General features: G+C 39.1%; 1 protein-coding gene across 1 annotated transcript in view; it reads right to left on the bottom strand.

Moving 5' to 3' along the window:
• Window positions 1-5428: 5428 nt before the first annotated feature.
• The window catches only part of DIP2B (DIP2 disco-interacting protein 2 homolog B (Drosophila)), a 36408-nt gene continuing 28970 nt past the window's right edge, over window positions 5429-12866 (bottom strand). The window contains exons 27-37 of the mRNA XM_009705924.1: window positions 12412-12523; window positions 11835-11944; window positions 11045-11175; window positions 10291-10459; window positions 9084-9254; window positions 8488-8549; window positions 8311-8368; window positions 7616-7690; window positions 6828-7005; window positions 6520-6643; window positions 5429-6041 (exon numbers count right to left, since the gene is read on the bottom strand). Of these exons, the coding sequence (XP_009704226.1) occupies window positions 5789-6041; window positions 6520-6643; window positions 6828-7005; window positions 7616-7690; window positions 8311-8368; window positions 8488-8549; window positions 9084-9254; window positions 10291-10459; window positions 11045-11175; window positions 11835-11944; window positions 12412-12523 (1443 nt within the window). The 3' untranslated portion in view covers window positions 5429-5788. The remainder of the gene's footprint in view (window positions 6042-6519; window positions 6644-6827; window positions 7006-7615; window positions 7691-8310; window positions 8369-8487; window positions 8550-9083; window positions 9255-10290; window positions 10460-11044; window positions 11176-11834; window positions 11945-12411; window positions 12524-12866) is intronic.

The raw sequence follows: 12866 nt of genomic DNA, 5'->3' as shown, positions 1-12866 counted from the left end.
GGAGCGCTCGCCTCCAACACAAACACAGTGTTTCCCTTTATCCTCAACTGGGACACGCGTGGACGCAGCCACGCGTAAAATAAAGCGCCAAGCAGTAGCGAAAGTGCAGCGGGGTTGGCTTTTACCCCCGCAAAAGGCCCGTTCCGGCCTTCCAGCGCAGGAGCACAACGGTTGTTCCGTGATCCCTGGCTGCTTTTATTTTTAATCTTTAGAACAGCTGTATTACTGAAAAGGAATTTCAGGCATTGCACAGTGACTGCTTTAGACTAAACAAAGGTCAAACATGTGAAGGGAGTGGTGAGGATTTTGGCTCCAGTTCCTCACAGGCTGAGCTGATTATTTTTTCTTTGAATTAAAAATTAACGAAGATTGTAAGCAGGAGCACAGTAACGGGGTGACAACCCCTCTTCACAGTAATTGTTCTTTCAGCACCGTTTAGGATCACAGGAAGGAGATCTAGTATGTCCTGTAGAACACCTAAACTCTAGGTAATCCCCAACACAAATGGAGACCTGTCCCGTCATTTTTAGCATCTCCTGACTGTTGTCCTAACACAAACTGTAAAAAAGTCTATTAGGAAGGGTTTTGATTAAAGATTTAGCATAATAGAATTTTTTTTTTCTTGCTGCTACATAGAACACTTGCATTATTTCATTTGCATTTTTCAATGTTTGTTTTCTTTTAGTTTTACTTTCCTGAAGTCCCCCTAGTTCTCACTCGGTTCACCAAGCACTTCACCTCTAGGAATTCAAACTAATCATCATTAGCAGACGAATGATTTATTTGCAATAAATCCTGAGTATGCTTTCTGTTCCCCCGACAGCACCTTCCACAGCTACTGCTGGAAAAGCTTCAACATTCTCCAGGTATCTCTTCCTGAGAATGACACAAAGTTTTACCGACACAATTAGTGTTAAGATCACACTATATAAAATTATGATGCCAGAGAATGTGCCTGGGCTGGAGCTGTGACAACTAGAATAAGAATCTTCAGACATCTGGGAAATTTGATCACTCAATTCTAAATGTATTTTTGAAAAGGAAAGATTTACTGGCTATTTCAATTTACTTGGTTAATATAACAATTCAAAGTTAGTTAGCTTTTGGTTTTGTGTGTTTGGTGGTGTTGTGTTGTTGTTGGGTTTTTTTTTTTTTTGTTTGTTTGTTTTTTTTTTTAAAGAGGTTTTCCCAATACTAAGCAAATAATTTTAAAATACAGGAAAGATTTACTGAAAATGAAATGTTTTCAAAGAAAACCACAGTAAAATTGCCACTCATTATTTGTGTCTAGGTATAGTCTTACCCAGAGACATACAGCCATTAATAGGTACACGCATAGACAGTAGCTGGTGTTAGATTATAATATTAATTACATCCTCAGTAGTACTAAACTGTATCTTAACATTTATGAATATTTAAAATAAATTTCATAAAACCTCCATAGTTAGTTTTGGACAGCAGAGATTAGGCAGTGTTAAATCTCAACTGCCACCACAGCTTCTATTTCACCAGCTGATCCAAGGCTTTACACAGTCACTTTAGCCCTCCAGAGGACAAAACCCCTCACACCTTGTTGGGAATTGCAAAGATTTCAGCGTCTCTAAAGCCCTCCTTGAATTCCCGTTCAAAATGAAACATACCAATCCTGAATCCTCACCAGAAATGGAATAAAGACTATTTAATACTACAGTAAAATCTTAAATATAGGTAGGTCATGCTTAAAATTGCCTCGGGGAGCGAGCTCAGTTGTAATCCTGATTTCAAAAGCTAAATGGCCTACTGCTGTAGGTACAAGACAACTTCTGTCCAGCCCCGGCAGTGCAGGGAGCTCAGCTCCTCACAGCTTCAGGTCTCATACATTTCTAGATACAAGTGACATCACAGATTTGCAAAAATACTTACAAATTCTCCCTTTCACCAGGATAACTGCTAACCCATGTTTGCTTCCTTAAAAAAAAAAAAAAAAAAAAAAGAGAAAAATCCTTCGGAGAAACAGCAGGTGAAGAACTAAGCAAGAATCAGGCATCAATATTTATTAACACAAGACAAAGGAAACACAATCAATGCGTTAATGGAACACTGTCCAGCCAGATGTTAAATTTAAAAATGTATATCTAATCTAATTTTAAATAAATAAAAACTTTATACATAATTACACAATGCTGTAGTCTGAATTTGACAGTGGTAAATAGGTTGACAGAAATTAAAGAAAAATTGCATCTAGGGCTAAAATTTATCTCATTTTTACAACCTTATTTTTAGGACAGTTAGTATGACAGATCTTAATTACATTTACTTAAATCAGAAATGCAGTGCAAATTTTAACAAAACAGGACTTGAAATTACCTGTACGAACGTATTTTGCTTAGGGAATATTCATAAACAGTAAGACGTACAAAATATTTTAGTTCAAAGTGTTAAGAATTCCTAGTTTTTTAAGTTTCACTGCAGCTGTTAGCTTGGAATCTGATGGACAACAGTAGGAAATAATTTGCCTTCTGCAACTGCATAAGCTGCTAAGTAAACTGGTGCGGAGAGTCTGCTTCTTGGGACTCAACGCTTGATTCCGCAGTTACAGAAAAGCATCCAACTCTGAACCTGAACATGCAACATCAGTGGCCCTGCCAATTTTCTGAAGTTAAGTATCTCAGTTTGTTCTCGTATGGAAAGAAACCGAGCAACCGCTGTAAAGCAAAACGGTCACATCTTTTGACAGCCCTCCCACGACAACCAAATAATCATTTATCAGTTTGGAAGAACAAACTGACCCCAACCTCAAAGAGGCTAGCAATGAAAAATACTTAGCACTTAGTGCTGTACAGTTAGTTACCTCACAGGGATGTTGTAAGGATTAGATAATATCCTCATCTACAGAGGAAGAAACTGAAGGAGTGAAATGACCTGTGGAAGGCCTTGTGGCAAGTCATCAGCAGAGCTGGAGTTAGAAATTGGGGTTTCCAGATTCACAGCTCCATACTTCCTCTTCTCCAGCACATTGCTTTCCACTGTGCCAAACAGGGACAAAAGCATTCAATAAAGTCAAAACTGGCCAGCTGCTATATGTCACTTACTGGCGATCAAGAATGGAATGTTCTCTCATTCTATGGGTAGGACTGTAAAACTTACAGTTCTCCAACACAGAGAAACGTAACATGCCAGAATAAAGGTTAAGAGTACACCGTAAACTCGCAAAATAAAACCCCAAACCAGAAGCTATTAATGCCTAGCCAAATAAAAGACAAGGAGAAAAAAAAAAATCAAAATAACCCAGTATGTCATTCAAAAATGCCACTTCAGAAAGTCAATCTGCCACATACTGGGACTCTTTGACCAAATTAATACATGCATTTTTTATTTCTGAAAAAGTGCGAGTAAAAATAAAAGATAATCCTAGAACTGTAGTTAAAACCCACTTCAATGGACTAATAAAGTATTTGTTGAAACAATTAATCTAAAGCTTTAATTTAAGCAAGAAAAAGGGCAAGACCATAAAAGTTTTTCTGAAATGGGCAACAATGAAGTGAAGCTGTACTGCAAGTCACTTCGCTGTGTAAGACAACATGAAAACCAGTGGTACATAACATGTAATAACAAGACTTTGCTGGCTGAAGAGGGAGAACTTTTGTGCACTTTACACCCTAAATAAGTTGCAGTACCAACTGTATTAGTCACAGTTACACCTGTCACTTTCCTCACTTTGTGGCCAATGTTTTAAAACTAAATATATTAAAGACTTCACGCACAGGTATTGTAGGGCACACATCTTAAGAAACCAGACAGTATCCCTACTGCTAACAGAACAACCTTTCACACCCAGGCACCAGCACAATACCATGAAAATTGCATCTGCAGTGTTGGCTTACTACTGCGGTAGATACAGAAAAAGGAATTGTTCAAAAATACGCACCTGTCAATGGAAGTGTTTGCAAAGAACTCTTAGGTCTAGACTTGCCATAATAACTTCCAGTTCCTAAATCCATTCCCCCACCAAATATTTTTCAAAAATATAATTCAGAACTTCTTCTCAAAATTTTAATACTCCTATCTTCACTGAAGAACTAACAGAACGCAGCAGGAGTTTTTCAAAGACAAAACTGGGGTTTGCTTACAGATACACTGGGTTCTGCTCTGGTAACTGCCACAAGATCTTCAGAGTTCATATTAGAAACCCTTTAAAAACTGCCTAAAAACTTTGAATGAGGTAATCTGGAACATTTTAACAAGAAGTTTATTTACACTGTATACCACATTTGACTCAAAAAAACCTGTTGCAGTATCTGGTATCAGCTCTCACTGCTTCCAAAATCGTATTTTCTTAACACCCATAGGAATTTAATTGTTCTTAAACTTATCTTTCATATTAGATGAAAGAAAGGTAATTTTGAGTCAAAGCGTAACCACCATCTCTCCCTCAGCCCGGTATGCAATTGCTTCCTAGCCATATGAGCTTACACCCGCGACTCTAAGGCTTCTGTTTCTTTACATTTACTAATGTGAAAACTGACACAGTATTTTGAAGGCTGGGATATTAATTCTCACAAAGTTATTTAACGATGTGTTTACCAGAATTGCTCTGTCTCATTTTTGTGCCTCCTCCTCCTGTAAAAGAAAAACTGCATTCCACTTAAAATCCAGAATGATCTAATTCTTTCTAGTGAATGCTTTGAGGAAAACCGGGTTGTTGCCTCCCAGTTTACATTAAAGCTTATTTACAATATTTCTTGCTTTACCTAGAGGGAACTGAATGAAATAGTGACTGAATTGCACAAACAGTGAATTTAACTGTGTGTCAATCGAAAGGATTTTTTTTTTTTTCCCTTTAAACACAAAGTGTCACAGAGGATGGAGGCAGAGGCTGTCACTCAGGTGCATCATTTCAGTTAAGCATTTTGGACTTGCACTGCGATTTCTACCAAATTCCATGTTACTGTTTAAATTCAGCCTCTTTTAGAAAGATGTGCCTTAAAATCGTAGGTTTCTACATGCTATGACACACTTCTGGCCAGCAATAGAAGACTACATACTGAACTAAGAAAACTTGTGAAGGATGTGTGTATCTCACATTAGTTGTCTAACCAAATGTAATTACGCTAAGGACCACAAAAGTTACTTGTCCTTAAAAATTTCTACCTTCAGCTGTCATCATTATGCAAGTTAATTTTCTATCTAAGTGAATTATGTATAATAATATTTACATATTTAAAATATAGGCAAAATTCTTTTTAAATTCAAGAATATCTATATGAATAAGTAACTCTTAGATTCCGTAAGTTATTGATTTGGTCATGGCACAATTTTAAATAAGTTGTGTGATCCCATGGAATGAATAGCTACAGTACAGATGCAAAGTACATTATATAGTAGGGAACTGCAGAACTCTGATGACCCTTTTCTTAATAGTTTAGTATCTTAACTAAATAAACCCTCCCCTTATAGAATCCTAAAACAGTATTAGATAAAAATACAAATATGTACAACAGATGAAAAAAGTAACACTACTGTAAAGGCCTTAGGAATTTTGTAGCTCACAAACTTGTCAACTTTGCATTTTCTATAAAGCTAATATTTCAGTAAACTGTTACAAGTGTTTTCCATTGTCTACCACATTTCCTTTTTTCTGTTGGTAGTTAACGTGATCTTAATACCACAGGATGAGATGAAGGGAATATGGCAGCAATCTCAAACTTTATATCAAGTATTAGTAATTTTCACCAGCTTCACGTCTATAGCCACCCTGTCTCGTTTAGTGGTCCCGCAAAGTTTCTGAACATCACTTCCCCCATACACGTTACATGTTATAGGCTACATATATGGGGTCTAACTGATCAGCTAGAAAACTGTCACGGAGATGCATTCGTTGTTTCTCTCCTCTGGAATTGATAGGAATAACTCCAGGATCCACTACCACCACCACTCCCACAATTAGGTAATGTTCTTCCAGGACCACGTTTGTAACTAGAGGAACTAAATCCAGGGCTTCCTGTTCACAGCCACACAGCTCCACAACAACCACGAGCAAGTTGGTCCATGTGAATACAGCACTAAAAATTAAAAAGAAAAAAAACAAACAGGAAACCCAGTTATTTTCACAAACACAAAGATCCAACGTTTACAATTCCTTATCCTTAGATAGAGGTTACCACCTGCTTCGGGCTGCATTTCCAAGCGACCTAGTCCCAAAATGTCAAAGATCATTTCAAACATATCTCAGTACTACCCAGTGTAACACACGAACTAAATGCTGCTTTCACTGACTCAAATATAAACGGTTCTTTACACCACAAAGCAGGAAATCATCATTTCTATTTTGAATTAAGGCTTGTGAGAAAACATTGAGTCAGTCAGCCCAGTATTATTCTGATCTACAGATGGGAAATGAGGTGCATGACTTGCTGATGGTAACACAAAAAAGTATCTGAATTTGCCTATTTTTTTTTTTCTATTAAACCCTGCATCTTTGCATAAACTTTGCTACATTTCAGCTAGTTAGGATGAATTCATTTTTCACAGCTGTTTTACCATTCGGCAATGCTTCTGTGCGTTCGAGATACAGAAGTCTCAATATCAATTGGATGGTAACGCAGTCCTCGCAGCTCCAAAGTTTCATCCAGCGCTCCAACAACATACAGTGCATCATGGCGCTCTACAGAGGAGAGATAGGAAAGGAAGTGTATGCATACTATGAAAAGAGAAAATGGCAGACAATAAATGGAATTTAGATAAAACAAAGTGTCTCTTGTATCCAGACATGTGGATCAGGGCTTACATGCTGCATAGTATCAAAGAAAACTCTTCATTTAAAAGATAAAGACTAATTTATTCCATACCTCCGCTGGCAGCTGTGAGCTCTGTCCGACGAACAAAACCAAGGTATCCAGTCCGAGCCCAAAGTGTCTGAGCAGCATCGCCAAAGCTCAGACGAGTGTTGAAATGATCAGCTTGAAGGGTTTCATTGTCATAGATAGTATAGTAGCCACTGGCCGTGTGTGGACTATTCACCCAAATCTGTACAGGAAGTGGAAAAACAGTCAGATCCACACACTACAAAACCAGAGCATCTGTTGAGTATTAAAATGAAGCAGGTAATAAACTGTAACAAGAAGGTTCTCCTTTTATCTAAGATTTTCCAGATCCAAAAATGTTTTGCATTTAGCTCAAACCTCCAAATATCCAGTAAAAAAATCTTAAAAATGCATCTTGCAGATCTACTCTCCTACTAACTGTAAGCTGAAGATTAACTGAGTAAATAAACTGCAGATTTTTATAACACGCAAAGTCCAAAACTTGATAATTATCTATCAACACAGATTAAATATACTGGTGTGTAATCAAGATAAAGAAAGCAAAATGTAAATTAGATTATTTGGAAGCCAGTTATACAAGATTTAGAGTGGAATAAGCCTTCCTTCCTAGTAGGCTTTCTTTTTCTTTAAACTTGACAGTAAAATAACACACCCAAATTCTGAACACTCCAGCAATAATTCAGCTTAAAAAGGCCTGCAAGTATTACCACTCACAAACTGCCACCCAGCAACTTACATAATGGAACAGAGAGAATATAGCTCAAGAAGCAGACAACGGGAAAAGCTACCCAAATAGCAAAATCCGCGCTTACCTCCCCAAGATGAGAATCTCCAAGAGGCCCTTTTGTCTCAGGATTAACAATGACTACTTTGACTCCAGGTAAAATCTAAAGACCACAAGAAGGAATATGTAATCCGTATATGAATTATCTTCACATACAACTAAGATACAAAGGCTGTTCATCTAGCTCCGCAAAGGCATGATTTCACCCATAGAGATTACAAACAGGTATAAAACGTGCTAGGACATGTACGCTGAAGTACGCTAATGGTATGAATGTATTTCTGTGACTCAAGAGCCACATGCGTAAGGCATTCCAGGCCTGTAAATATTGCTAGACCTTGATTTTGAAGCATTCAATGTTAAAAACTACTGGGAAACATCTTTTTGTTAATCCATTTAAAGAAGGGAGTAAGAGCTAGAGAAAATCTCAAATGCGTGCCGATTTCAAGGATACGACAACGCACACTTTTGATACGGTCCGTTTACTGTAAATGGAACCAATTCTCCCAATTATTTCAGCAAAGTATGCTCCTAAACCAACAGACACTTTATTAGAAATCAAACTAATCTTCCAGAGGAACAATGTAACCAACTATCACCCCTTCTCATGCCATGCCACAAGGCTACCTTTCCTAGCCACACATCTACATCATAAGGGGCATAAAAAGAAATGTGCAGTCATCAGAGGCTGTGCCACACCTCTAGGTAATAACAGAAAATTACCTTCCCAGATTCTGAAAGTAGCAGGCTTTGTGGAGCTCCCCTTTCCACTAGACGTACTCTGAAGGTAAAGGAAACATTGTCAGGGAAAAAAAAGAGCTGAAATCTACCGACAGGCGTGATAGCTCAGTACCATCACAACGTTTTATTACTAAATAAGTTTAAGTAAACTTACTGTACCTGTCATGTCTCAAGGATTTCAGATCTACGTACACCGTGGTGGGATCAGGCCCAGATGTTCCCTGAAGAGTTAACATTTTAAAAAAGAATTAATGTAGCTAGAGAAATCAGGGTAACTTCTGCCTGAGCTCATAAACGTTTCCAGGGGTTTCTTACCGGCAGCAAAATTCATATTCACATTTCCCCACGTTTGCAGTTGCACTAAGGGAAACGCTTCAGTAAAGAGGCTATTTTGTCTCTAAGCCAAGTGTAACACCAGTGTGGGATGCATCTTTGGGGAGGGGGGAGCTGCTATAGAGACAGCCCAGGCACTCGCAGCTATTAGCCCTGGGGCAACTAGTCACTGTTTACATGAAGATAAACAGTTCTCTAATGTCATGTTTCAGTTGTTTTGAGCATCTGTGATATAATCTGGCAGTTGAAAACAAGAGAAGCTGCTTAAATCTTGAGCCAGCTGTTCTCTACAAAGCAGATGTTGGGCTACACTAACAATGCAGAAGCGTGCGCAGATTAGGAAGTTTGCCGATTCAGGACACAACTGCATCTGGAAATGTGATGCCAGTGACAACATATGCACTAGAAAGCACTCGCGTTACCTGTAAACAGATAGCAACGTTGACTCTTGATCCGAAGGTGGTGCTTACAGCACGAGGTGACAGGCCAATGTCTTTGAAGAGTTTGGAGAAGGAATGAGTGAGAGAAACTCGCGGCCGTTCCTCTGCAACTACCACACAAGTTCGGACACAGGACAGATTAATTCCTCGTGCCTGGAAAAAACACAAATGAGTGCAAAGGACGGTGTGTGTTAATTACCTCTGCCACACTGCACCAAGATCTGTCCTCTCACAAGAAGCCACATTTGCTTTTTATCCCTGGAAATTACTCGGGAAATGCAGGACAAACCCTGTTCTTGTGTTCAAGTTATTTCCTCTTTTCAGCTTCTATTTGTAATTCTAAAATGTGTCTGGCCAGAGCCTAGAAATACTGCTAGAACAAAATATGCATTAACAGTGCTTCTTCCTCTGCTACAGAACGTAGCATCATGTGCTTCTGCAGTGCTTTTCAGCTAAGATTACATATGCTATTCACTATTTATACAGATGGAAGCCAAACCAAGTGAGAGTAAAGTCATTTACTGGGATTACACTGAGTCTTCAACAAAACTGGGACCAGAATCCAGTTACTTCTAGACATCATCATGAATGCACCAAACAGCACTAGCCAGTAGTTTGAACCTGTGCATTACGCTGTTTAGCTGCTGACACACCCCAAAGTAGAGCCTTCAGAGTTCTATGCCACCAACAGAACAAGACCAATCCTTAATCTCATAGATGGAGGACACTATTTCAGTAAACCCCATGCAAAAAGCCACCTCAAGTGTTTCATGTAGCTATTTTTTGCCTTCCTCTCATCTCCAAGGAGAAAACACCTCTATTTAGCAAATCGCCTAACATGTGTGCTTTACATCATGTGCTGGTCTGAGCCTTTACTGCAGACTGTTATATAAGCAATTCTTCTGCAGAGCGTTCTGCTGCTGGCATCCTCTCTTCAGGGTTTGCCCAGCAGTCTCTGACACTCACTGGCGATGTGCTACCTACACTGCAATACATACACCCTACTCAATTTCATTCCTTTTAGTTTCCTGGGGCTGCAGACATTTTTTGTTGCTTTTGCTTTGTGAGCAAGCTGCGGACTGGAGACTTGTGCAACAGGAAAATGTTGTATTAAACAATTATATCACTTTGCTTTACTACCACAGCTCCCTTAAATTAAGTAACATAACATTCAGGAAACATTTCTTACCTTTAACATTTCAACTTGGTTTCCAAGTCCCTTTGTGCACAGTTCCATGACTGAATAGGAACAGAAAGTGTCCCTTATTTTATACTGGCTGACAGTAGATAACCAGAGAAAAAGATTGGATTCCAGCTCCATAGGAGGAATTAAAATTGACTGGTGTCCAGAATACACACTGTGAAGGACATTAATGAAGAAAACATTTTTGTGTAGCATGTAGTTATCTTTAAATTGATATTTTCTGTATTTTCACATTACATTCCTGATAGACCAAAAGCAGGCTGTGGGACTCTGCATCTGAGGTAAACTGATAATAGCTCCAATGCCCATCTTCTGTGGCAACATCATTTTAAAAATACAACTTACTGTACAAGAATAACAATTTACACACACAGAAATGTGCACACACACACAATCAGAGTGATGGAAGAGAACTGGCTCAATCACACAGTTTATAGAATGAAAACTCTGTTACTGCAACATATTATCAAGGAAGAAAGGCAAGAGAAACATTCTGGAGTCAGTAATATTTGGCAGCACCAATATGCATAATCAAGATAGGATAACATCTTGCTAATCTGCAGGAAAAGGGAACATATTATTGTCAGTTCAAAGACAAATTCTCCCCTTACTGTAAATTAGTCTTTTGGTAATGTCAACATATCTGTCTGTAATTACACCAGATAAAGACGTGGACTGCTGTTTCCCATTTATAACCAGCTAGGAGTTAATCTTTCCCTTTTCCCCTCAAAAGTCATACCTGCAAAGGCACCAGAGCACAAAACCTAGTCCACAGTATGGGTCAAGACAAATTGCAATCTGCCGAGAGGAGTAGAGCTCACACTGAAGCTTGATTGCCCTGCAAAGGCCACTCACTGCTGCGTGGGACATCTGCAACACAAGAGACAGAGAAACTGTGCTAAAATTCAAGGACATCAAAATAGGACTTCATCAAGACAGGTAGGTAAGAATAAAGACAGGTTTGCCTTCATAACACTTCTCCATAAACTACGTTTTTCGTTCCCTTATCTTGCACAGCAGATGCAGAGCACTGCAGAACCCTCTGAGCCATAGTGAACCAGAAACAGGGATACCAACAGCTATTGCTTAAAAACTTTAGGCATCTCAGACTCCAAACACAGCTGTGTTCATGAATGACAGTCTAAGGCCTTCATTTTGTAGTTTCTTAACCTCTTCTCTGTCAACTGCATTCCTGTTCTGCTCTTGGTAGGGGGAAAGCAGAAGCTCACAGCTCTGCTCCTCGCATTGCTCACTGCTCTCCTAACAGGCAGCTCTCCAGTGGGAGGAAGCAGCAGAATTCCTGATGCCCACTGCAGTGACATGTCTTCCTACATTGCAGAACTAATTCTTCAGCACAAAGTCACACTGCATTGTCTGCAGCGAATCCATAGCTTTATTGGAAGAAAAGCATGGTCTTTATTTAAGCAACAAGAGCCAGCTTTGGTAGAGGTCAAGGGGAGAGGTGGTTCAGAACATCAGCCAAAGACAAGACACCAAAACCCCCATCTCCTAAAACCATTTTACTGTACCTTTACTCCTGTAAGCATGCCTGTTGTGGAAACACTAAAATCTAGATATGCTAACATTTCAGGCGTAGGTGGCTTATAGATCTGAGACAGCCGCTTCCTGGGCAAGTCATCTGTACAAGAAAGGAACAAACGTGGTTGGTTTTTGATTACTGAACTGGCGTTTGAAAGGAGAACACAACTTTCAAAAGCCAGAGATGGATGATAAAGCTTTCTATTAATTCTCTTTCCAAAAGAGATAGACTAGTATATGACAAGACTCTTGCCAGAGTTCCCAGGTAGAAAATTATTTATTCTCAGGAAAAGGGAGAAAAGACTAACTTGCTCTTCCCTTAATGAAATTAACAGTTGTCTGCAGCATGGCTTTTCAGTAAAGTTATTTTCCACGCATAGCTCAACAAATGCAGAAGAGATGCCAGTAAACAAGGTCAGATCTAGCTTATATCTTAGACAGTTTTTCTAAATATTCAAATTCTTAAGAGCCATTCAGTTAGCATCTGAAACAGGGGACAGTCCCTTTGGAAGTCAATGGTAACCCCTACACAGAACTTCAAAAAGTCTTTTAGCCCATGGGCCGCACCTGTGTCAATGATGGTTGGCCAGGTTTTCACATCTACAGCAGCAGCTGCCTCTCTGGATTTCAGTAGTCTCATTAAGGTCTGGGTTGTGAGAATACAGGCAGCTTTGCTGACCTAAAAAGATAAAAACTTACTAAAAAAAAAAATAAAAAGACAAAAGCATGTCCCAGTGGCACTGTCATTGCAAGATTTGATGTTCAGAGAGTGTATTTTACCATCTGTAGCCAGCTTCCCTCAGTAAACTTGCATTAATTTCTTTGGCTTTTGCAACACCCTGCTCTACTCTTCCTTCACTAAAACCCCAAATGCACTCTAAAATGCAAATAACCATGTCAGGACCTTTACAGCAGGTGACAACATTACACAGTCTACATCTAGCTTTCTCCCCCGTGGTCCTTTCCTGGTTACTGGGCTTGGAAAGGTAACTAATAGCAGAATTTGCACTTGCCCAGCAGAA

Source organism: Cariama cristata, unplaced genomic scaffold, assembly GCF_000690535.1.
Source record: "Cariama cristata isolate BGI_N322 unplaced genomic scaffold, ASM69053v1 scaffold39248, whole genome shotgun sequence".
Lineage (NCBI taxonomy): Eukaryota > Metazoa > Chordata > Aves > Cariamiformes > Cariamidae > Cariama > Cariama cristata.
Note: the sequence above shows the minus strand (reverse complement) of the source record. Positions and strands in the feature narration are given on the sequence as shown.